The 27,862-nt window shown below is 32.4% G+C and overlaps 1 protein-coding gene across 2 annotated transcripts; it reads right to left on the reverse strand.

The window, feature by feature from the left end:
- Window positions 1–1,423: 1,423 nt before the first annotated feature.
- LOC148597709 (cap-specific mRNA (nucleoside-2'-O-)-methyltransferase 1-like) lies at window positions 1,424–27,619 on the reverse strand. Of its 2 annotated transcripts, none has more exons than XM_088561243.1 (22): window positions 27,069–27,619; window positions 25,503–25,648; window positions 25,162–25,320; window positions 24,675–24,767; window positions 23,648–23,719; window positions 22,892–22,986; window positions 21,202–21,274; window positions 19,172–19,364; window positions 18,622–18,740; window positions 16,873–16,969; window positions 16,141–16,273; window positions 15,361–15,546; window positions 14,464–14,520; window positions 12,531–12,588; window positions 11,970–12,038; window positions 10,300–10,440; window positions 8,684–8,809; window positions 6,497–6,588; window positions 5,649–5,765; window positions 5,360–5,478; window positions 2,690–2,798; window positions 1,424–2,397 (listed from the first exon to the last, which is right to left on the reverse strand). In XM_088561243.1, the coding sequence occupies exons 1-22, from the start codon at window positions 27,091–27,093 to the stop codon at window positions 2,259–2,261; spliced, it is 2,418 nt and encodes an 805-aa protein (XP_088417369.1). In that variant the 5' UTR covers window positions 27,094–27,619; the 3' UTR covers window positions 1,424–2,258. The 2 variants fall into 2 exon arrangements, with proteins under 2 accessions (XP_088417369.1, XP_088417370.1); XM_088561244.1 differs by lacking the exon at window positions 27,069–27,619 and adding an exon at window positions 26,751–26,987.
- Window positions 27,620–27,862: the final 243 nt, after the last annotated feature.

Genomic DNA, 27,862 nt, shown 5'->3' on the forward strand with positions numbered 1-27,862 from the left:
TTTTTCAGACCTTTATATATATAGAGAGAAGGGTCTAAAAAAATTCTACCTCAGACGCAGAACTCTGTCATTTGCGATAGGCAAGATCAAGTTATCTTTATTTGTAATTTGCAGAGGTGATTAATGTCCTATACTTCTTTCGCTAAATAACTGGGCGTGCGTTTTTCATTATTCAATTTATCCTAGCCCTGGTCCCATAAAAATAAATAGGCCCTTATTGAGTTAGTCGGTTTAGATTAGAAAATAAATTTACAACTCAACAAAAAAAGAAACCGCCTAAAAACTGCAAGAAACGCTTAAAATGTTTTTTTTTATTACTTTAGCCAGAGAAGAAAATATTTTATCACTATACGTCGTCAATCAGCCAGTTGCTATGGTTAATGAATGTCAATTAATTGCCTACTTCAGGTTCATAAAAATTCATATCCGTTAAATTCGGCCAAGTGGCTAAAAGATGGGTCATATGTCCGCTTTAAATCACATTAAAGTATTGTCCTTGGAGATAACAGTTTGGTCAAGGTCTGTACAAGGACATACCAGCCAAATACCTGTAAAATTGTCATTTAAATTGTAGATTCTATGTTCAGTCAACTTCTATACGTTGTGACTACCAGTTTAAAATCTATATGCTACACCTATATGCTTACATTATATTCCTAGTATCAAACATGATCCGACAGAACAGTGTAGCAAACCGAATACATAACTTAAAACAATTTAAATGCCTTCAAAAATAATTGCATTTCAGTTACGACCAAGTGACTGCAGTCAAATGCTACTGAATCACATCTACTTATGCATTAGGAACCCCAGCTATTCCAGTGTTTGAGAGGTTATAAAAGTGGTGGCAGCCGGAAGTGTTTTTTTCTCTCTTTTGGTTGCTTTTGCAAAATCAAAGGCAACTTTGTTTATTTCGATTATTTTTAGTTTTAGTTGTACTTCATGGTAGCCCAAGGAACTGACACATGTAGTATCTAGTTCTGGATTTCTTGTCTTTCGCCACGAACTAAGTTTACTAAACTAAAACTAATAGGGAGAAGTCACTTTTTTCTACTAAGTAGGGTGATGTCACTTCTCTCTGCAAACAAAGTATTGAAAATTTCGCACACAAGAAATGGAGTGCCTAGTGTTCGGTATTGCGTATTTATATTTGCTATAATGTAGCTATATAGCGAAATATATAGCTTAGAAATGCACGAATTTAACCTTCTTAAGTACTTTGAAATCTTTTAAATTACTAGTATTTTATAAGATGATGGTCACATAAACAAGTATCAAACATCCCAAAAATAAAAAAAACCCTCATTTATCATGAAGAACAATGTGCAGGGTTTTAGCCAGGATTTCCAACTTTTTGTCACTTTTCCGCGACCAAAACAACTTTTATTCAGATGTGACAGGGGAAGATTTGTATCCAATAGATTTATACCTCCATAGTCGGCTGTCTTAAGTATTAATTTCCACTTGGTGTTCGTCTTGGTCGTCATTAACTATTTAAACAAAAATTCTCACCTCCTCCTTGGTATCAGGACAAAAGTACTTATGTATTCAGAAATTGTCAGTCTTTTTAGTAATTACAGTAATTTTCTTTACCACATGTCATATATATTTCGTAACCATGTGTACTTTTTTGGACCGATTTTCCTGCCAAATATCACATGGCAATAAGAAAAATGTAAACTTTTTTCTCTTTTTAGCAATTCGGGACATTCGAAGTGTTGAAGGTACCATCTGATAGCATAAACATTTTAATGGAATATAAATGTTCTTTTTTAAGTAAATCAGTTTCTAAATAAAAAATAAGACGGGCTGCCAATTTTCAACCTTGCATTCAGGTAAATTCATTTTGGTGCACAAAATACCCATGAAGCTACATTTGACCTTAGCGAATTTGCTTGGTTCAATATATATTTACATCTGATTGTCACCACTACTGAAAATGTAAGTGTTGTAGTAACTAATGAAATTAAATAACATATCCAGTTATTATAAGTAAGACAATAACAAATTAACAATATTCGTATATGAAATAAAACTGTCTCAATAAAAATCAATGTGTAACTTAAAAGCAAATTTGATGAAAACATTTCTTGCACAGAAATATACTCTAAATCATTGATGAATAATTCCATCCAGTGACAGGTGTACATATCCTTTCCTTCCTTTTACTATTCTTCTGTTTAAGATGATAACTGAAAGCTCAAGTCTGCTTTAGCTGACCCTTTCAACTCTCATCCTTACTTCAGTCTAACCTCTTTTCAATGTGGTGTTATCTTCTTTATGTGATTCATCAAGTCCTCCTTTGAGATCTTATCACTTGAAGATTCAAAAGTCTGATTTGGATGGATTTTCACACCTACCTCAAAGTCCCACCTGTAACTATGTAACTTGCACTCTCTACATGAAAAATTAAAATTAAGTAATTATAAATACAGCTAAACAAAATATGTCTTCTGGCAGTAATTACTGTAATATTCAGATTTTTCACACCCATAATTCTGTATCTGACATGCCTGTACCAAGTCAGGAACATTGTGGTGGTGGTTTCCAACTTTCCAGTTTTTACCCCGATATTGCCATTTGTTATACAGACTATCCTTTTTGATGCCATTTTATCGGTAATTTGGTTCTTACTCTTCTTTCTGTTGGAGCCTCAAATGCTCTAATTACTATAATATGATACACTTACCTCACAGAAGCTACACTATCTGTTGGAGCCTCAAATGTTGATGATTTTAACTTCAGATTGTAAAAATATTTTCTATTGGTTGACTTGCTGAGTGCTATTGTCCATGGTCCTAAAATAGAGAACCAATTGCCATTAGTCTTGGCAGTTGTTAACTTGACAAATGTAAGAAAAGATCATATTTTGAAATAATTGACAATCAAGTACACTAAATGTGCTTTCTTGCAATTTTCAGCCTCTTTAAAGTTTTATTTCTGTTATTTAGTGTTTATTAATACTAACAATTATTGGGAACACAACATGTTGATGCAAAGCTGTGAACTCAAATGGATGGAGGTTTGACAGAAGCGTATAATTAAGGGTAAATAATATAATGACAGAGGATTCGGTCTAGGTTAAAGATCATTATCGGTTAGGTAATGTGGAGTGATCTGATGAAGCAGGATCATACACAGGATTTTGAAAGAGGTGCTTACTTAAAAGGTTGGGGTGCAAAGCCAACTAGGTCACCAGCAAGGTACAGGCAGTGCCTTGGTAGGGGGCCCATTGGGGCAAAGCTCCAAGGAAGAAAATGAATTTCAAGCCTCAGATTGATTGTAGATGAGAGGGCACATGGGATAAATTCATAATGTATATAGACATTTAGAATAGTGAATGATGTAAATTCTCCTCTCTGATAATCACAGTTTAAATAAAATGTCACAGCTGAATCAAAATGACAAATTAAAATTGCTTGTTTGTTTTCAAAGGGGGTGTGATTGCACCTCACACTCTCTCCCCCTGTGTACAGGTTTGGAAGGGAGCTGATCCAGTTATGTATCTTCAGAAGTTGATAGACACTTAAGTGTGAAGTAGAACCTCCAATCAGTTCTGTCTTAAGAGGAATGACCTGGGGATTTGAACAAACCATCTGCAGTCTGGATAAAACAGACACCAAAGGAAAATGAGTGTTAAATTGGGATGACAGCTTGGAATATTCATCAATCTTCAGTTTTCATGATACAATCCTGGATTGTGGATGGGAGCTTGGGATATATACTGACCTTTGACAGCTTTGACGTTACAGATATCAGGTTTAGGGCTGGGAGTATTTACTGACCTTTGACAGTTTTGATGCTACAGATGTTAGGTTTGTGAATGGAAGCTAAGGGTATTTACTGACATTTGACAGTTTTGATAATACAGATAACAGGATGACAGTTTAGAATATTCATTTTTATTGACAATTTTCATGATAGAGACATTAGAATTTAGGATTAAAACTCGAGTTATTTACTGACTTTTAAGGTTTTGATGATAGGTTGGGGATGGGAGCTGGGGTACTGACTGACCCTTGACAGTTAAACTGATACAGGTATTTTGATTGGGGGTGGATGGTTGGGGTATTACTGTGAAAGTACTTTAATTTGTGGATAAAAATTTTCATAGATTAGGAAAGAAACTCAAGTTCGTGGATTCTTGAATTCTTGGTTTTGAGGTTTTCAGTATTCACATCAATGAAAACCTTTTTTGTGGGGAACCAAATTTCGTGGTTTAGCATACCCACAAAAACCACGAAAATTGGTATCCTACGAATAATAGTACTTTCACAGTACTTTATCTTTGACAGTTAAATTGATAAAGGCATTTTGATTGGGGATGGATGCTGGGGATATTAATTGACCTTTGACAATAAAATTAATACGGGCATTTTGATAGGGGTTGGGAGCTGGGGGTATTAACTGATCTTCGACAGTTTTGATGATGCACCTAGCTGACATTAGAATTCTGGATGTGAGGTAGGGTTTCTTACTGACTATTTAAAGTTTTGATGATACTAACATCAGTATTGTGAATGGGAACTGGGGGTATTCAACTGGATTAGGGATGACAGTTTGGAATATTCATTTTTCATGACACAGACAGTAGATTCTGGAGTATTAGCTGACTTATTTACTGACTTTTTTATGATACTAACATTAGTATTGTGGATGGGAGATGGGGTATTCACTGACCTTTTAGCATTTTTGATGATACATTAGAATTTGGGATGTAAGCTGCGGTTTTGATGATACAGACACAAGACATGAGGTCCATCAGTTCTGTCAGGCAATATATCTACTTTGTGATTGATGCTGATGGTATTATTGTACAAATTTCCTCAGATCCTGCAATTTCTTATATTTGGATATTGATATGTTGGGTTTTGGTCAGAAGAATGTGCCATACAAAAAGTACCCCAATACAAACACTTCCTTCAAACTGTCCAGTTGAAATCATGCATACCAAGCATATCTAATACATTTTCTGATTTATTTCATATGAATATATCAGTTTTGTTGCTCAAATTTTATTTCAATTGAAGATTCCATCATTTTTACATTATAACCTCTGTATTGTTGACACACATCATCCTATATTAAAAAGAATGTGCTTAGCTACTGTGCCATATTCAAATGTTGGAACTATTGCTTCGAACTTAGTAAGAAAAGTATTTTATGGTTTACAGCTCGGAGAAGTTAACATGGGACTTGAAATACCTTAAATTTATACCCTCTTTGAAATGAGATAATCCACAGTACTGCAAAACCAAACCTTTTTTATAGCACATTGTTCCGACCCCAGATATCCAAAAAAAAAAAAAGAGGAGGGTTGTAGGGTCAGAGGAAATTCAGACTAGCCCTATTGACTAACCTTTGACAGTTTTGATGATACAGACACCAGAGGGCAGGTAACATCTTTCATCTGTTCTCTCTGGTGGGAAGTAACATAACCTGGGAGTTCCAGATCCTTTCACTCTTCTGAAGTGTAATCTATAAGATATTTAAAAGAAACAATGATTATCTTATAATACATGAAAAAAGAAAAATAAAGTTGAACAGCTAATTTGTTTAACTATTATTACCAAATTTAAATCTTTCATTTAATGAGTTGGTTAGCAAATTGTTCTTCTAACTATGAACCACTGAGCATGTATACTTACCTATCAAATATCTGTCCAATCTGTTCAAATCTATAGACATGTGGAACTATAATAGGAGTTACAGTAGGTTTTGTTGGTTTGGTGATGGATTTCACAAATCTTCTTAGCTTGTCCATCCTTAAAATAAATACATATATTTGTTAAAACCTTAATGGTAAATGTGCAACATTTACGTAAGTGTGCATTAGCTCACATTCAAGATTTGGGAAGTAACACAGGTTAATGAAAGCTACATATTATACAGCCTATTTTTCAAAATGGTCTACTGCACTGGACTCAGTTGAGGCCATGTTGACACAAATGTCAGAGCAGAGAAGGGGTTAAAACTAACTGAGGGAAGCAAACTTGCAGTGTCACACCAATTCTAGAGTTTCAATATATCTGTCTATCTTTAGACTTGATATACATTATTTTTATCACAAATTGTTTTCCTTCAGTAAATTCTTAAATATATCATAAAATTTTGTAACAATTTTCAATAAAACCAACAGTCAACACCTACAAAAGAAACCAAATATCAAATATTTTAAGCCACACTGAAAATTACTAATGTGCCATATAAATATGTCAATCACAGAAAGAACCATCAGTTTAGTTATGAGTAAAATAGGATGAAATTGTTGTTACAGATACATTCTGACCGGACATGCATAATTCAAAACCAATGATTTCCTTTTAAATGATGATGTCATATAAACATTTGATATGGTCAGTATCCAAGAGTCCTAGAAAGAGAATAACAGCCAGTAAGATATTATGCAACGTATATGCTGTTGATGAATATTATAAGCAATTGTTATCTAATGCTTTTTTTTATACAAAAACATTGAATATCTAATAAGTCAAACCTTTCAGTGAAAGGTAGTTCCCGAACATCATTGCCATAAAGGAACAAAGCATCCAGTGCATGTACTGTCATTAGTCTTTTCTGGCCTGTTCCCTAAATAATAAATACCATTTACAATACTATTCATTAATTTTATCCTGTACATATCCTGTACATATCATGGTGTATAACATAAACATAAACATATTTAAAGAATAAGAAACAAGAGGCTTCAGGAGCCTGAATTTCTCGCCTATTTAATTTCTTTCCTTTCAAGGGCAATAACTCTAACAAGGAGTAGACCAAAATCTTCGATCCCACCACACTTTTGTAGGCTTCATCATTACGATCATTACAGCAAATGAAAGTTTCTTCCTATCTATCATAATTTTCAAGATATTGGGTAAAAACTGTGAAAAAAAAAAACATCATTTTTCACCTTTCAACAGCAATAACTCTAACAAGGAGTCATCTGACAACTGTAATCCAATGCAGACTTTTGTAGGACTTATAAAAAGGGTTATTTTGGCAATGAAAGAATTTGGTTTAACCTAACAGTTTTGGAGATACATGAGAAAAAACTTCTGACTGACCCCTTTGTTCTTCTTTTAGTAACAGCAGTTAAAAAATCTTCAAATCAGTTCTATGCAGAATACCCTAAGAAACATTCATTAAGTTTGGTTAATTTGGTCAAGTAGTTTCAGAGAAGATTTTTGAAAGTAAGAACGCTAAAAATAAGACAAAATATTGAAAAATTTGTCCTCAGACAGATCTCATCCATCTGAACACATTCAACAATATCAATATTTTGCTTAAGCTTACAGTTTTGGAGATATATGAGAAAAATTTCTGTCTCACACTAATGTTCTATTTTTAGTTTCTCAATGGATCAAAAATCTCCACATCAGTTCTATGCAGAATACCCTCAGGAGAATTCATACCAAGTTTGGTTCAAATTGGTAAAGTAGTTTCAGGGGAAAGATTTTTTATAGTAATAATGTTGAAAACAGCCGAAAAACATAGAAAAGGGGCAATAACTCCAACTGGGCTTAATGAATTTACATGATAATTTGTCAACAGGTAGATCTCATCAGTCTGAACACGTTTACCCATGTCAGATTATGGCTAAACCTAAAAAGTTTGGAGATATATGGGAAAAACATTTTTCTGATCCCCAAGTTCTTTTTTTAGTAATGGCAGGAATGTTTTTTTGACAGATCAAATATACCCACACCAGTTCTATGCAAAATACCCTAAGGAACATTCATACCAAGTTTGGTTCTAATTGGTCAAGTAGTTTCAAAGGAAAAGACTTTTCGAAAAATTGTTAACAACAATGATGACAATGCCATGTGATGGCAAAATGCTTGGCAGGACAAAGCTTGATACCACTGCAGTGATTCTATAAGTCACCTACAAAATGTTAAAATGTGTAAATTCAAAATCAGTTGCTTTAGAAGTGAATCCTTTGTACTGTCAACTGTTTTGTAACATTTGTCATTAACAGTATTAAAAGGTTAAGAAACACTTAGACCAGCTTAAATCTAATAATGTATATGGTGTTCATCTCCATAAATAAAACAGAAACAAAAATGCACATCAAATGTTCCCCAATAAGTAAATTCTCCTAGTAGCAACATCCCTTCAGCACCTGCATATGGAGTTTTCACATCACAACTCATATGTTATGCCAGAGCTTGTCGTTACTATGCATACTTTTTGAATTGCACTACACATCTTACAATTAGGCTTCTGGAACAGGTTTATGTTGCTACAAGATTGAAGTCATCATTACAGAGGTTTTATGTTTGTCATCTTGAACACGTGGACTGTTTATGGTGTATCCACCTGCACCATGAAAACTGATTTGTACATCATAGTTTTCCTTTCCTCTTTTGTCTACCACTAACTTGACTTTTTATGAGCAACTCTGCAGGTGTTTCTAGAAAAACAGAGGAGGCTTACCCTACTTATGCACCAGGTCAATGTTCAAGTTTTTAGTGGAGTTGCTCATTTACTTTTGTTACTTTTTTTATTATTTTAGTTACATTATGTTCTTTGTTGTGTTTGTCTATTTTCCATGTCTGGTCTTTGTCCCTGGATTACATTCTTTTGATTTCCGCTATAATCTTGGTTCCCTTGATTACTCTTTCACGCAAATTTAAAAAATATCAAAGAATTAACTCCTGAACCATTATAATAGAACTACCTCTCCCTTCAGCTCTTGAACGAACTCAACTTCTAATAATGTTTTGGCAGGTAATTCAACATGGATAATATCTTCATCTAACTTTCTCCATTTACTCCGACCATCCCATTTAAAGACATGTGATCTCTGTAATACAAACATACATGGTCAAGCAGGTCAATACAGATTATGAGATTTCAAAATTTTGGCAGGAGTTTACACCTCACAACTGGAGGCCTTTAATCAAAAGGTCATAAATAGAGTTTTGATAGGGACATTTGACTTTCTGAATATTTAATCATCCTTATGATTAAAAGTGAGTGATGTAAACCCATCACAAGTCAAATGGTTGCATAAAAACAGTTTACATGTTAATTAGCTTTAAAGTACAGTATAATTTACCTGGGTTGTGTAATGTCAAATGCTAACACTGAATAACAATCATTCACTGGTATTTTATTCTCTTACAATATATATTTTTAAAACATGCATTTCAAACATCTGAAAATACAGGAGATTCAACATTCCTGACAGGAGATTCTTATGTTTGTCAAGAATTATAAAATGATACTAACTAGTAAGGAATGCAGAGATTTACAAAAGAACCCCAAAATTTAGCTCAAGAAATTTGTAAAAAAATTTGCATCATATTCACATGAGTTTATACTACAATGCTTAACATTGTTGGTTGGAGTTTAACGTCCGAGCAGCAATATTTCAGCTATATTCAGACGATGAACATGAAATTGATGATAAAATGAATATGAAAAGATGATGAAATAAAAAAGGGATGGGACAAAAGGACAATGGGGGTTGACAAATTTTGATTGCCTATGGAAATAGGGAGAGGTGGGTAGGGTCGGGCAATTTAGCCTCCTGTGGCGGAGCCCTATGGTTCCTACTCAGGGAGAATACCACAGTAGGGTTCTTTAACGTGCGAGGAACGTGGCATCTTTCCCAACACGGTGCACCACTATGGTTTGCCGTCAGGTTATCCGTATTATAGCCTGACAACCCCAGCATGTAACACGCCAGGGGTACCCCATTCCACCACCTGGGGCACACATCCCAGTTGCTCTGTGGGCAGAGTGCCCTAGCCCCCGGCTAGGGTTCTGAGCACTATTTAGTCGCCTTTTACGACAAGCTTAGCGCTGCTGCAGGCCTATTCTTTTAACACCCGGACCAGCATGGGGCACAATGCTTAACAAAAAACTTGCTTGATTGTTTATAGAACTATATTACTTTATAGAGTATTTTTCAATGTTTTCAAACTAGAACTGGCTCAAAACAGACTTGAAAGTTAAATGTAAAATCCTTTAGGTTGGATTATTCCTCTTTCGAGCACTCAGACAATAGTTAACATCTTTTATGCACATCTATACTTATGCCTAACCTCCCTATAAAATTTCATCAAAATCCAAATTCCTATTTATCTCCAAACTTCGTTTGAGGGAGTATGAAAATATAGCATTTGAAAAATTTTACATTCCATAGCCACACCCCCCTCTCTATCTCGTTAAGTGAACAATGGCAACTAATATTGCTATGCTTTAAATCATTTTGTTTCAAATATTTTCAACAGAAACAAATCAAAATGTTTGCAAACTGAAACAGGCGTAAGCATAATATATACCTACCCCACAGCCTAATAAATACCATCTTTTTCTTTCAGGATTTCCCATAACATAACATCTGTAGTCAAACGGACTAGGTATATTTTGCAGTCCTGAAGGTGTCAATTGCTCTAGGTCATGGGTAATATAATCTAGATCTTCCTTCTACGAAAAAAAAAATAACTCAGTTCTTTTTGAAGGCTGAAGGTGACTACATAGATTTACCGTAAATTGATCTTTTAGTAAAAATAGAGAAATTACTTAATTTTTTAGTTGATCTATTTTGGAATTTTAAATACCCATTAGTATTGCATATCAGTAATAAATCCTAACATTCTATTGGTTACTTGCGGATCAGTTGATGTGTGAGAATCTATGGTGTTAAAAGTAATTGGTCAATACCAAAAATTCAGACTGCAACTTATTATAGATTTACCCTTTTAAAAAGCATACCAGTGATTAGGTGTGACAAGTCATGTTTTTCCCTTTTGTTTTTATATTAAAAAATATGTTAAAAAATAGGTGTAAATTTTTAGAAAAAGAAAATAGATTTATCATTAAAGTGAAATTGAAAGATGGCAATCAGAGTAAAAATTGTTGTTATGTTACTTCATACGCTAAGTAAAGAAACAAATACTTCAAAACCAAGGAGAAATGAAATGACACAAAATTTTTTTTTTTAAAATGAATCAAAAAGTTGATTTATTATGAAAGTGAATTCAAGGGGACCATGGTAGTATTTAGGGCAATGTAACCAAGGCTGTACTCTGGTTTCAGATCACAGTCTATAGTAACTGTAATGAACTCCGAAACTCTGTAGAATACACATTGAAGATTTAAAGTAGTATTCAATTGTCAAACACTACACTGAGTTCTGTTGTATTTGGGTAAATACCCCAATGATATCAGTGAAAACATTAGTAGGAAGTTGTGACTTACCCCAATGTGAGGCCATTGGCTGATGGTTAAGTGTAACTTACCCTGAAGAGAAGACATTGGGAATTGGTTGTCTGTGACTTACCATGATGATATCAAAGAAGACATTGTAAGGAAGTTGTTTGTGACTAACCCCAATTATATTAAAGAAGACATTAGTAGGAAGTTGTTTGTGACTAACCCCAATTATATTAAAGAAGACATTAGTAGGAAGTTATTTGTGACTTACTTACCCCAATGATATCAAAGAAGACATTGGTCGGAAATTACTTGCGATTAACCCCAATGATATGTGACTCAGCCCAATGACATCATAGAAAACAATGGTAGGAAGTTGCTTGTGACTTACCATGATGATATCAGAGAAGACAAAATTAGGAAGTTGTTTGTGACTAACCCCAACGATTTCAAAGAAGACATTAGTAGGAAGTTAATTCTGACTATCTCCAATGATATAATAGAAAACATTGGTAGGAAGTTGTTTGTGACTTACCATGATGATATCAGAGAAGACAAAATTAGGAAGTCGTTTATGACTAACCCCAATGATATCAGAGAAGAAATTGTTAGGAAGTTAATTGTGACTAACCCCAATGATATTTCAGTAGTCATTGGTAGGAAGTTAATTGTGACTAACCCCAATGATTTCAAAGAAGACATTCCACAATGATATAATAAAGAACATTGGCAGGAAGTTGTTTGTGACTCAGCATGATGATATCAGGGGAGACATTTTTATGAAGTCATAAGCAACTTACCCCAATAATATCAGAAAAGACATTGGCAGGTGGTTGTTTGGATGGTGCTGTTCTCACCTCATCTGGTACCTGTTAAGTTAATAAAATAATAAGTGTTATTTTATTGATTACAACACAGACTTACTATTTCATGATAGCACACTGTATGTCATTAATCAACAGACAGATAGTGATATGAAACACTACATAAATGTGATTTGTTTGTAATTTAGTAAAATAAAATTCTCCATTTATTTCGTCATTTTTCAATGATGCAGCTCAAATCTTTACGACTAATCAACATCATTGGGGAATTGCTTTTCATAGTACATTTTGATACAAATTAGATAAGTGTTCAGGAAAATAACTTTCTGACGTGAATTAAGACGGAAAAGAAATACAACTTTTAAATTGACTTGCACTTGCATGTTGTTGTTGAAAGATGGCATATCATTGATATTTTGTATTTGACAAGGGAACTGTAAATACTTATTGAATCTCAATAGATTCAGAGAGGAAAATTAACCAATGGATCCGGAGGAGAAGATAATAAATAATGACTAATAAAATTTTACAATTCACCTGCCATTTTTCTAGGCATTCCCTTCTTATATCTGACTGTCTAGCTTCATACAGCTCACTACAAATAAATAGAATACAATGTTAGGCAACATTATCAGTTTGATAATTTAATAGTCATCATGGCAAATAAGATTCCTTAATAGATTGTCCCAAAATAGTGGACAGATGCAGTCAGAAAATATAAACCATTCTGACAGAGGCATAAAAATTATAATTTATTCACAATTCACTCTACTCTGAAATTAAAGGTCATACATCACATTATTCATGAAAGATAGATCAAACATGTTATACAGACTCTATTTTAGGAGTGCATTGCAAAGCAGTAGCTTCATTAACCTACCGTAGTTTCAGGTCAGTTATTTTGTGGTAATTTTAACTTTATACTTATTGAAATTTTCTATTAAAAAATTTCAATGCTAAAACGCCATCTGATTCTAGCATATAAAATTGTTATGCAATAACTGAGTACAATCAGGTCAATAATACCTACAACCATATATTTTTTTAAAGATTTTGTACAAAATTGGAAAGTTTGAGTAGTCTTTTCCCTATAAAATGTTGCGTTAGGCAAAGCTTGATAGGTCCCTGAACAGTAGGGACATGGACACATCATTTAAGCTTGATACATCTCTGAATTTTGATTGCAATTACCGGTACTGGTAAATAATAGACACTGCTTTAGAATTTGACATTAATAATAGTGGATATTTCTTGGTCCTTCATTCATTCAAGATTCTGGTCACAACCCCCTAAATCAATCCAAACCTTCACTGTGGTACCAAGAAATTCACACAACAAGTGAATGCATGTTTATGGCCATTTTTTTACCCCTCATTTCTAAGTGATTCAAGTCAAACCCTTAAAATCAACCACAGCTTCCCTTTTGGGGTATGGCAACAATCTAAAGAAGATCCATTCACTTGTAGTTAAGTTATTATCCTGACAACATGAAAATTCTTGTTTCTGTCCCTTTTTGACCCTTTATTGATAAATGTCCAATTAACAACCCCAAAATCCATCCAAGAATTCCTTTTGTGGAATGGCACTTTGCAGTACAATTTCAGAAAAATCAATACACTTATACTCAAGATATTGTCCAGACAAAATGAAAACTCCTGTTTCTGACCCCTTATTCCTAAACAGTTCATGTCCCAAAACCCATAAAATGCACACCTTTCTTTTGTGGTACCTTGTGATATAATGCTATAAAGATCTATACAAATAAACTCAAGATACTGTCCAATCACAACATGTCTACAGATCAAGACAACAACAATGCCACTACAACAGATGACAACATGGTACGATTACATGACCATAATTTTTTTAGTGGTCAAATCACAATCATGATTGTTAGATTCAGCATATCATACATTCCAAAGAATTATTTTTTATTGTTGAAACTACAGATGTGTGTGATATCACCTAGTGATACTCCTCAACAGTTAAGGCCATAACCCTCAAAACTAATCCCAACCTTCCATTTGTGGTCTGGAACAATGTCATAAGTATTCATACACTTATACTCAAGTTACTGTCTGGAAATCAAATGAAAATGATGCTATTACATTATGGGACCACATTTTTTTTCATATTGTATAAAGGGACATCATAACAGGTCAAAATAAGTAATTTGCAATCTGTGAAACAAAATCAACTGGACAGCAATGTAAACCAAATATTTATGGATGTACACTGAACAAGGCAAATTTCTATTGGTAACAACTAGACTGATGTAGTTTACTACAAATGCAATATCTAAAAAGATTCTGAGAATAAATTTAATGAGCATATAGTAGCTTCATCAACAAAACTTTTGATCACTAAGATGTTTTGATGTTTGATATCAGAACTTCACAAAATAAAATGTTTTGCTGATTATTGACAGAGTTATTTCCCTTGATGTAGTGTACCACCTTAAGATGCTTACGTATTTTGTGTAAATGCTTGAATTTTCTTCAGCCCAGCTATCTGCATTTTCCCTAGTCTGCAAAGATATTAAGCTTTAATTAATACATTGTTAAATACTCATATATCATTGTTGTACACAAGGGTTTATATAACAACTTTTCTCCATCTCATTTAAAAAAAAAAGACATTCTCTTGTCATTCATCTCCACATTTTGGGTTGTTACGATGCTGTCTCTTAGGCACTGAACTATTTTTTTATTTCAATTCTGCAGTTTTGATCTGTCTTATTTAAAGAAACCCTTTACAATGCAAGTTCAGAGGATAGAGTTAGTCCTCTCTTGATTAAATAAAAGTCATCTGATGAACTGTATTATGTAGTGGACAATCCAGAAGTAGATTTGAAATTTCTATTGTATTTATATATATTCTATAGTTTTAATTACATAAAGAATGACTGTAAAATCAGAAATTATATTACAAACAAATGTGCAGATATTAAATTGCATCAATTAGAATTAAAAAGTTAAATCTCTTTCTCAATTGTAAAGATTGCATTGGGTAATTGTTATTTAATCAAGATAAAAACCAACTCTCTCCTAACAACATTTTCATTTAAGCTGTAAAAGACAAAAAGTAACTGTACACCCAGAAACAGTTTCAATAAAATATTGGTTGTTATTACAATTATTAAATCTTTTGTCTAAAAACTATAATCACAGCCAAAATGTATGTAATATTGTCAAAAAAACATATTATGAATTCTTTAATGACACAACTTATTTCCTGAATGAACAGTATACACATACATCTAGCAGGTCAATACATGAATCCTACTAATGCCAACTATTCTCACTATGATAATATTCCAATGAAGATTTTCTTTACATACAAAAAGTACATATCATTATAATCTTACATATTATTAGAATTAAACATGTAAGTAAAGAATTCAGCATCATCCTCTAGTACATCATATGGCACTATTTCATTAATATCTTCTGTTGATGTGGATGATAAAAGTTTATTCAGATCTACATTAATTTCATGGAAGTATTTCCGCACTCCTTCAATATCATCTGATAAATTTCTACACACTATATATCTGAAACATTAAGCAAAAATCCAAAGCAGATGTTTTAGGGATCTACAATACAGTCATTTATTGCACAACTTTTTCAGACTAGAATTTTTTTTAGAGTACTTTTATTTGTTGTTATCAGTTTTTCTGGTATTGCAAAAATTGGTTTAGATGTTCATTCAATATCTTTTGCCCTTTTTTATTATATACATTTTCAGGGGAAATTTCATAGGACAAATAAAATTATGCTTTGACGAACTAAAAAAAAAAACATGAAAATTAGTATTTAAAATTGATAAATATTTTCACAATATACTTTTTTGCTTTTTTCAGTTTGTATTGGGATACTGAGGCCATATTACAAAGTTGATGATATGAACTTTCATAAAATGTCTGTAACATTGATTCCCTTATACTTGTGAAAGAAATGCAGCATCTTTTACTTGTGACGCTTATGAAGAGAAAGGTATATCTCACTTTCATGGGAAAATCTTCAATAAGAACTTCTATAAGAACTTTTTTATTCTGTTAAACTCAGACATGACATAAGTTCAAAGCCTTCAAAAGTATTGTTGACAGAGAAGCTCTACTTAAAAATTCAGTAAAATGATGAAATACCTTTCTGAGTTTTCAGGTCGACTTGTAACTGGTTTGATGATTGAGACTTTATGAAATATTCTGTACATCAGATAGATGAGACCAATACTGAACGGAGTGAACAGGTCAAACAGTTTACACACAAAATGACCTCCTGCATGAAAAAAAGAAAACAAGATTTTGCTAATACATATAACCAATTTCAATGTAGACATTTTAAAACTAGACATATAACTCAATATGATAATTTCTGGTAACTCATCAGTATCAGGTAATACTTAATAAAAGAAAAACATAAAAACTTGTTTACAATGGAAAGTCAGGGAATATTGCATTGTTACACCAAGATTAAATATGGAATTGGTGCTGCAAAAGTTTACTAATCAAAACTTTTAAAAGTTTGGTAACATTAAATAGCAATACCAGCTTGAAGCACTTGTACATAATTGAAATCAACAGGTTTGTGAGTTTGATATAAGCCTATCTGGCACAAAAGTTAAAATATACTTGAGTATGAGAATAATCTTAACTTCCATGGTAACTCCAATCAAAGTCTTTGAAATTGATGACATCACAATCAGTTAAAAATTTTCTCAGACGTAAGTAAGTTTTTCGTGTTTTCTGGTGCAGGAGCCTGAACTGTTTAAAGAGGAATTAGTAAAAAAAAAGAAAGACTTGCTTGTGATTTTAATTACACATACAAACTGTCTGAATCTACTGTTATTCTAATATTATCAAAATATAAAAACTTACCTTCCCTCAAAATAGAAATAGCTACCAAAAACTGACATAAGTACAACTGTTTTGATAAAATCTCCTGGATGTTTTCTTGACCCTCAACAGAAAACCCCTGAAACAGAACTATTGTTGTTAAGGTACATCTTGGTCATATATGTCATTTATACACCTTCATAACAGATAGTGATTTCAGGAAGTTTAACCTAAACATCAATGTATGCATAGATTACTCAGTTGAAATGGGAGAGACTGCAAAAAGAGAAATAAAACTATCAGTCTCCTGTATTTTCTATTCTCCTGATAATTGTCAACATAAGTTAGTAGCCTGAATAGACAATAGACTTCCTTATGTTGGCATAAAATGACATAGGTAAGCAATATGTGAAAACTAGGTAATTTCACAGTTTTTGTCATACTGAAATGATTGTAGGACTTGCTATGAAATATTTATATGTGTACAGTTTCTGTCCATAAGCTAACAGTTATGAGTTCAAAGATTAGAAACAAAGAAAAAACAAACAGGTGCTATCTGACAAGAAATTTGTTTACCTATTGCCATGGAAAAACAATTGCTGCTGTATATTTTCTATATTACCTATTTGGGTGGGATATGCCCCACAAAAATGAGTATTATCACTGATAAAAGAAATAAAGCTACAACCATATTTCATTTTGATTCAGGGAACCAAAACATAATGTTATGGACTTTTGATGCAAGTTAATTATAACACAGCAAGCTACTACTGGTCTGTCACTGTTTTTCCTGGATTAACTCAAGGTAATCTACATCATGAGTAAAAAGGCCAATCTTATTTTTTGTTCAATAAATGTTTTACTTGTATGATTTTGTTTTGTTATACAAACTATGTACTGAACAACAAGAGGCTCCCAGGAGCCTGAATCGCTCACCTGGTTACATTTTGTCTTTCAATGGCAATAAATTTAACGAGAAGTTTACTATTAATTTTGATCCAAGAAGACTTTGGTAGGACTTATAAGGATCAATACATGGCTTAACAGATAAAAATGAAAATCTGACCACAGATACATCTCATCATCCTGAACATTTTTTCCCCTAAGTCAGAATTTGGCTAATCCTATCAGTTTTGGAGATATTAATCGAAAATCTACAGTCTGACCCCTATGTTCTATTTTTAGTAATGGCAGCCATGTTTTTGACGGATCAAAAATCTAAACATAACTTTTGTGCAAGATACCCGAGAGACATTCATACAAAGTTTGGTTCCACTTAGTCAAATAATGTCAGAGAAGATTTTTGAAACAAAAAACAATAAAAATAAAAATTAACAAAACGTCGAAAAAAAGCAATAACTCATAAATGGCTTGACAGATTAAAATGAAAATTTGAACACGGACAGATCTCATCATGCTGAACACTTTCACCCGAGTCAAAATTTGGCTTAACCTAACAGTTTTGGAGATATATGCAAAAAACTACAGTCTGACCACTATGTTCTATTTTTAGTAACAGCGGCCATGTTTTTTGACGGATCAAAAATCTTAACGGAACTTTCGTGCAAGATACCCTAAAAGGAACATCTGTGCAAAGTTTCATATAATACCTCTCAGCAGTATCAGAGGAAAAGATTTTTGAAAAATTGATAACGGATGACGACGGACAACGACTACGGACAACAAGTGATGGCCAGGTGAGCTAAAAAAGGAGTTATGGAAACTACTGATTTCTGTAAATCATACACCAAAGACACCAAAGTGGACATTTGTACTGCACTCTAATCTTACCCCATCAGCCATAACAAAATGAACACCCCTGCCCTCTGTACTATCTTTAACAAACTGTATAAAAGCTGCCTGATTATCAGGATTAAATATATCTCCATCACCCTCTGCTCCTCCTACACCTGAAAAAACAACAAATATGTTTTGTATCAAATAGCAAGTTTGACTTACAAACAGCTAATATTGCTATTGTAGTCTTGTTGGTTCTTATAGAAAAGCAAACAAAAATCAAGAAATCTATCAACTATCCCAACTTATGTAAATAAACCAAGTGGTCAAACCCGAGCCAAAACTCAAATCCCTTGACATGATACATCTATATATAACTTATAAGTGTCCAAATAACAAGTGGTTCAGACAACCATATGCAGAGAAAAATGCTACAAAAAGTGTGAAGGGCAGATGGATGGATAGACTAACAAGGGTTTAATAGATAAACTTACCCTTCCTTCCCAGATGTGTGCAATAATTTCTTCTTCTTTTCAAAAGCAATGCTATAAAATTTAGGGAAAAAAATGTGATTTGTACCTGTAATTTAACACACTTTATTTACCATAATGAGGTTCAAACATTTCAGCAGGACCAGCAAAGAAGTCCTCTAGCTTAAAATCACAAGGTCCTTTCAAAGTCATTCCAAAGCCCTTGGCTTCAGCTTTAGATCTCCACAGAACATATTCACTGAAGCCTCCAGGTCCTGCACATATATCAGCAAAGAATAACAGCTCACCACGATGAGTTAATGGTCTCTAAAAATGACATTTGTTTACAATTTTTAAAAGTTAAACATTCAGATAATGTTAGCTAATGTTTTCAAAATAAACACAGGAATATACAACGGCCAAGTAACACTTAAATGGTAGATTCTCATTCAACCTTCACAAAAAATATCGGGCGCGTGGAAGGATTTTATTTATTATTTTTTATTTCTTACCAGATATTTGCTAGCCTAATTTTAGCTATTTGAAATATAGATATGTTCTAAATCCATTGCCACATCAGTTTCAGAGAAAAAACATTGTTTAAGTCACCAAGAAATGAAGGATTTGTGTGTTATAGAAGCTCAATACGAGAAACTGACACAAAAAAATCCCGATCTTGAAATTCCAGACCCAATTTTTTTTTATTTTGTCAATTTTTTATGGGAAGGGGACAAGAATCTTTTAATTAATTATACCCCCACCAACAAAGTTTGGGGGGGTATATAGGAATAACCTGTCTGTCTGTCTGTCTGCCTGTCTGTAAGTGCAACTACTCCTGAACGGCTCAAGGAATTTTATTAATTTTATAGGAAGGTTGAATGTCATACGTAGATGTGCATGAACACAATTACTGTCAGAGTACTCCAAAGGGAGATTTCCCATATTAATAGCTTCACATGTTTAAAACCTTGTAAGCGAAACTCCTCTAAAACCACTCGAGGAATTTTCATGTTATTTATAGGAAGGTTGGGAATCATATGTAGATGCGTGTGAAGGAATGTAATTACTATTAGATGACTAAAAATCCAAATTGAAGATTTTACATTTTCAGTCTATTTGAAGCAGGGGTTGTTCTCTTTGTGATTTCTAATTTTATTTGGTCTTTTCCAAATTTAAACAGTCCAGATACATTTTAAGTTGTATTTCAGGCCAATGAGAGCCTTTATTGCCCCTTCTCCTTTTTTTTTTACATTTTAAGTTGTACATTTTAAATTTCATTTTTTTGTGATTTTTAGTGTTTTGTGTACAGTAACTGAACCAATCTGAACAAGACTGTAACTTTTTTTCAGGTTGTATTGTGTAATTCTCATGACTTTTCAGTAAAGGTTAATTAACATGATGAGAAAACTGTGATTTCTTTTATACATATGTCCACAAAATGTTTTCAAATTAGACCATATAAATCCATCCAGTATAAGTATGATTCAACTTCATTGAAATCATCCATTGTAAATATTTGATCAAAACTGCTCACTCATTGTCTATGATAAATAAATTACAGAAAAATATATTGACCTGTTAATTGATATAAAGAAAATGGATGTAATCATAAAGAAGATAGAATCTAAATGAGGAAAGCTAGTTATCATAGTTGATGTGCACAAACAAAAAGGCCATCTCAGAAAAAAAAACTGCTAAGTTCTCTTATAAAGTTTCAATTTCAAAGTTCAAGAAAAAAAAATACTATCAAGTTGACAATACTACAAATGTATTAATTTTTGTGGTTGCTAATTTTCGATGACTCTGTCAAGTGAATATATTTTCTAGTATCAATTTTTGGGGTTAAAAAATGGTTTAGTTCAACATGTTTAAATTGTATGAAAATATTTTTCAAATTTCTTCATATTCTATGGTTTAGGGGATGTTTTTTTTGTATATCTTTAACTATTTCTAAATTTCTGTTGGATATTTATCATAGTTCCTGAGGAAACCAGAATTTGTTTTTGTCTATTTCTTGAACAAAAAAAGTATGACTGTAGGACTGCTTTAATTTATAACATTACAATAAATGAAGTCAAGAAACATAAGATAAATTATTAATACATGGCTCACATTTACTTCAACAATATACCTACACTAAAAAGGAAAATAAATGAATACTTACCCCCTCAACATCTAATGGTTTGGTAAACATGAAATCTAAAATGGCGTCCATGTTAGCCATTTTCATAGCTGCACTGAAAGATTTTTAAATGGCTTTTGTAGTAAAGTAACTAATCTGATACAAATGTAAGTGAACTGGTAGTTTGAAATAGAATATCTTCATAATAATCTGATCCTCGATTGATAAAATAAAGTTTTACCTGAAACTGTAACAAAAGGTTACCAAATTAGTAACACACAGATAGACACAAAAAAAAAAATGTAGAAGTCCAATCTTTTGTAGGTAATCTATACTTTTTCTCTTTGATCTTATTGAATGATATATTTCTATCTCTTGTACAATATCTGTCAAAACTTTTGTAATGAGTGTGATTCTTCTTAAGAGTAAGGAATGAAAATGATGTCCCACACAAACTAACTAGAATTTTTGTGCAACAAAAGTTGTCCAAAAAACTTACAGTACATTAAAATGATTAAAAATACAATTATAAGATTACCAAAAAAAAAACAGAGTATTGAATACTATTGACTTTGTAACTGACAATATCATATGGAACATCGAGACTTGTCAAGATATTTCACATGATATTGTCAGAATCAAAATGAAAATTAACTAATGTGGAAGTTCTTTAATTTGTGGATACCAGTTTCCATGGATAAGGAAAGAAACACAAGTTCATTGGAACTTGAATTCGTGGTTTTGAGGTTTTCAGTATACACATCAATCAGGTTCTCCTTTTCATTTGGAACCAAATTTTGTGGTTGGGCCCACCCATGAAAACCACGAACATTGGTACCCCACGAATACCGGTAGTACTTGCACAGTATTCTATATGTTTTGCTGGCAGAGCATAATATACTGTAAACATGACAAGTGTAAGCTGCATGTCCTCTAGTGTCACCACCTTAAGGTGTCAGGTGCAGTAAGTTTTATTGTGTCCATAAGCATGTATTCTCTGTCCCATAATTTTTTGTCAAAAAATCTTAGAAACCCTTCAAGGAAAAAAACTGAAATTGGGTATTCAGCTTAACATTGATAAGTTGTTAGGTGAGTGTGTTGTTTGGGTAACACATCAACTACTTGTCTGCTGGGCTTTGTTGCTCTTTATGGATTTTAGAAATTTTGAGTCAAGAAACTAACCTTCATGTAACCTTCATGGGGTTAATTTGTAAATCTGTGTGCAGCTTCTTGTTAATAAGTTTTGCCATGTGCAAACTTTCCAGCTAAACATTCATTTAATTCATGCTTGGTAGAATGGTTTTGTTGCTATGTTTTTTTCTGGTTTTGTCATTTTTCTTTGCAAAAAATTTCAGCAATCCTTAAATGGAATTATTTGAATTCTAGTGTAAATAATTAGTTACACAGTGTGAAAGCTTTTCAGCTCAATCAACTTCTAGTTTACCGAAACAATTACAATTTTGTAAAATTTAGTCAAGAAAATCTCTGCAACCCTTCATTGGTACATTTTTAAATTTGAATTTTGAATTGAAAAGGAAAGCTTTTAACATTGTTTTGAAGTTGTATAGTTTGTAATCTATTGACTGAGTGCTTCATTCCTGTTCAATATTCCTCTATATTTTAGGGATGGTGACGGCATTGTGTCCTATGGACATATTTCTCCTCTTCCATCACAACTGAATAGTGTTGGTTGACCAATAGTCAAAATATAAGATATACAGAAATAACATACTGGTTTAAGAAAAAACCTCCTCTGATTGTTTCATATGGGTTGGACCTAGTTCTAGCTCTTCTCATTTCCTCTGGTTCCAAATGATCAAAAATACTCTGTGTATCATAAAAAAACAATAACATTGATTGACTTGTTGTGGTTTAACAACTTATGGCAGATAATGCATGCATTTCAAGATGAAAACTTTTGGCCAATTAAACAGACCCTGCTTTATGAATATAATAAGCTGGATCTTTAATGTGCTAGCTCACAGATTATAAGATATAACAGCCTGCAGGTAGGCCTGTTACTCTATTCAGAGACATTGTTGAGAGACTGCACCAACCAATCATCACTTTATTTCCTATATGCAACATGCTTGGTGGAAAAGCAGTGAGTGCCAATTTTAAAGTCTTTGGTATGGCCAGGGATGAACCCTTTGCATTCTATCCCACCAAGGAAGTAACATGTTTTACATCTTAATAATCTACAACTAAAAATGAAAAGAACAATATTTCACCAGTTATTACCCAAATAACAATTTTCATAAGAGCAATGCAAGCTATATCTCCATATTAATAATATATTTGTACAAATTACATTTTATATTACCAGGTATTTCCAAATTGCTCACTGCTTACATGAATGATTAAAAACAATATAACAACATGAAAACTTAAAAGTTGTAACCAAATGTACAATAATTTCAGCAAATATCATAGACAAACTGAAGAACCTCTAGTTCTATACCCTGAAAATGACTAAATGTCTACATACCTTGCTTGACAGAACCATTTGAAGAATTTTGTCATCACAGAATTTATTTTCATCATCTATAGTTCTTTTTTTCTGATAAAATAGAAAATAATAAATACCCAACCCACCATTTCAACAAAAAGTATGGGTTTGGATGCTGATACTATAAATATCCAGATTCCAGCTATCATTCTTGTCACTGGATCGAGTGGAAGAAATGATCGTGAATAGATCAGTAATGGATATTAAATAATGCAGCTTAAATGTGAGCAGATGATGTTAAGGATTGTGAACAAAACCTTTGTAACCTTTTTGACAACTTTAGCAAAAGTGCAACTTTTACAAACAAATAAAGGATGATTACTATTTGCAAAGGATATGGAGTAATGCATATTTTATCATTAATAAACCATTTTTTTAGAAAATGCAATGAGTAACATTTTACGGTATGAAACATCATCCATTCACAAGTAGCTAGACATGGTGAACTCTAATGACTTTTAATGAGGTAAATATATGGGTTAGTTACCATCAAGCTGATTTACTGAAGGCTACTAAAGACAATTATTACACAGGAAAAATTACAAAACAATGTCATATGTTTTAACACACAAGAAAACACATGTTTACAACAAAAATAGTAAAATTGTTGTTTGCATACAGACACAAAATCATATGAAAATCATACTCTTTTCATATATATGAAGTTTTATGGTAAACATATAATAACCATTTAATTTTTATTTACATTCCTATCATTTATTAATCAATTCATAGTCCTAAACATATATTTTCATATTTTTCAATGAGGTCCTAAACATGTGTTTCTCATGTGTTTTAAAAAATATATGGAAAACACTCTGCAATTTATCTTTTGTATGATATTCATTTTTATGAAAATTAAGAATATACAGTAAACACAATAAATCACTTCTCATTTGTTTGATTTCATATTTTGTAACAAAAATGACAAGTTATATATGTATGCCCTCTTTTCTGTAAAAAATATAATCCGTTCAAGCATACTAGAGTTTGTAATCAATTCTACCTGTCCTTTAACTTTCCAAGGTCTGAGAGTTTCTATAACAGGCTTTGTCTCCATACAGGTAGGTAGCCATTCAATAGTCTCTGCTTGTATTATCTAGGTAAAAAGTAGTACTTTGCAGAGTGCAACTTGAAACTACGATGTAGAACCTTAAACAGTTAGGTTAAGTGTTAAAACATTCAAACTTGAAGCAACTTTTAGTTTGGAATGTGATTTCATATATTTGATACAGTATGATAATTTGATGAAAATGAATTGGTGAAAGAACTTTAAATAAAAGAAATAAGATATTGATACAAAGTTCAGGTTAACGTATATTTCCGATTCCTTTTTGGCAACTTTTTCTTAAATATTAGGACCATAACTCTTTGAATCCAACAAAATCTTCCTAACTATGTTATGAAATCTTGCAGTACTATTTCATACAGTAGATCCAACCACTTTTCACTGAAGTTTTTGTGGAAAACCATCAGTTGGGTGCATATATTACCTTTTCCTGCTCAAAATCCCAGTCTATATCAGCTGGCTCCAATCCCTTCAGTGTCAACCCTAACCCTCTTCTTCCTCTCTGTTTTGATGCTTCTATGATATCCACTATACCTTGGCCATGTTTTCCTAATCCTGTACCTTCTGTGTGACCCATCTTTGCCTAATAAAGTCAAAGAAACATTTATAAAAATAAAACTTTTTGTTATCTTTTCTTTAATTTATAAGCCACTATTTAAACATTAGGAGCATACTTGCTAGTATGAATCTTTATAAATATATACCGATATATATATACATGTATATAGTTTAATCTATATCTATCACTAGTATTATTATAATTACCATCATTCTTCTGGCAAAATCTATGTAGCCATCCATTTTACTGTTAATCCTTGTTTTTCGTGCTGCAGGTTCCCCATATCCAGCATCACCATCTCCACCACTGCATACTTGAAGTTTGTCTTCATCACTATCAGAATCTGACAGATCTAGATAAAGAAATACAAAATAATTATTGGAAATAGTATAGCCTCCCAAAAATGTCAAAGTCAAAAGATTTAAAGTTGATACATATAAAACATATACAAACATAAGCTCTGTTGAGCTTTTAAAATTGACTAAAAACATGTAAAACAACATACATGTAATACCAATGGAACTTAGCTACTTTTCGCAATGGATTTAACTTCCTGATACAACCAAATTGCCATGAGTGACAATGATATTAAGAAAACTGCATTAATACTAGTCCTATTTCACTATTATTACATGCTTTTTGGAATCTGTAATGCATCCGATATATTTCATCTGCTGATGCTGCATTGTTTTAAAAATGAACTGTTTCACATTTTGAATCTATTTCTTAATGACATTATCACATTTTCAAGTATTTTTGATGATATTTAAGTACAGTTCTGCCTAAAAACCAGGCAGAGGTTTATAATGGGAGATTCACACATTTCTTAATCCCAAATATTTTTTTATTGTAAATACATCTGTAGGCCCAATAGAAACAGTATTAGAAAATTAAAGTTCAAATAAAAGTAGTTCACTATAGATATTAAAACTTAAAATCTGGTTATGTTCTACTACAGAAAAAAGTATGGGAAAATTTCCTGCAGGAATTTTTACACAATAACCAGTCAAAAAATATTTCAAGATATATAGGAGATCGCAAATATATTTTGATTAAGAATCCTTCAGTAGACCTCATAGAAACTGTATTTAAAAAATAAAAGTGAAAGTGAAAGTTGCCCTTTGGAAATATTAACAGTTATATATACATGTAGATTTTTGTTATGTTCTGTTTCAGAAAAAGTACAAGAAAACTTCCCGCCAGAATGTTTACACTATAACCAGTCAAAAAATATTTCATCGCAGATCCAAGGAAGTAAACATAGGAAGAGTTGTTTTTAGGATGGAACAAATGTACTTAATTTCACAGATTATCTTGAGATATGATGAATCACCCCTTGCCTGATTTTAGGAAGAACTTTCCTTAAAAGTCTTGAAGTGGGTTTAACTGGTAACTAAAGACGTTATATTCATATACATTGTGTATTAGATAATTTAGATAAAACACAGACATACTGGTCAAGGACTGAAGGAGAAGTTCTTGCTAGCAAGAAATTCTCGGCAACCGAGTTTTCTTCCTCTCCTGTGAAACAAGTTTATGCCCGAAGTTTAAGACAAAACGTCTAACAGATTGCTGATATTTTGCTCTAAAAATGAGCTGTCATACAACGACTATCATTATGGAATACAATTTTGGTGCGCAGATTGGCAACAAGTGCTCCTGTCTTGAACTCTCTTTCCTATGTATGAGAATTTTTTATCTAGATTTCGTTAGTGCAGCGATTTATCGACAGTATGTAGCATAAAATGCGTCGAAATTTAATAAAATCATACCTTGGGAACCATACAAACTCATCATTTATGGTTTCGTTAGAACAAATTCCAAAATTGTTAAAAGAAAAATAGAAATTCTGGTACGAGACCACAATTATCTGCCCTTAGCTTTTCGTTGAATATAGTTCCTATAATAATAAGGGATTTTTCAAAAATTTTTTAGAAACACTTCCTTTCAGAATTTCTCATACTTTTTGTGCTCAAATGGAAGAGGAATAATGAAATTATTTTAGTAGATGTGTTGAAATGAGAAATTTGACATTTAGGTTGTGATTTGGTGAGGTCAAAAAAGGTCAAGTTTGTGACATCCAGAAGCCATTTTGGGTCATTTTTTAGGGTATCTCTGTGTTTATGCATAAAATTTGAAAAAATAATGGTAAATTTTTTTATATTTTTTATATAAGTTGTTGGAAGGTTCAAATTAACGTCCCTGAAAATCTGAATTGAATTGCGCCGGTGGAATTTTTTTAAATTACAGAAAGGCTATAAAGAAGACAGTGGGAAAATTAATTGTGGTTTCCTGCCTTCTACTTTCAGTTTTCAATTTCAACGACAAAATTATCTCCTAAAACAAAACTTTAACTATAATTTGCTAAATTAATGCTTTCAATTCGTAAGCGTTACAGAAACACGGATTATGTGCAAGTGTTCACATCCTCACTAAACAGCGGAACTCCAAGAGTAGCCCTCTTTTTAGAAAATTTTGTTAATTTGAGACAAAAAATTAGCAAAAAGTAGCCTGGAATCACCCCTTTCCATAATAATATTAATAAAAACAAAAACAAAAAACAAAA

Source organism: Perna viridis, chromosome 14 (assembly GCF_037379345.1).
Source record: "Perna viridis isolate PV_CMFRI_1.1 ecotype Kerala chromosome 14, ASM3737934v1, whole genome shotgun sequence".
Classification (NCBI taxonomy): domain Eukaryota; kingdom Metazoa; phylum Mollusca; class Bivalvia; order Mytilida; family Mytilidae; genus Perna; species Perna viridis.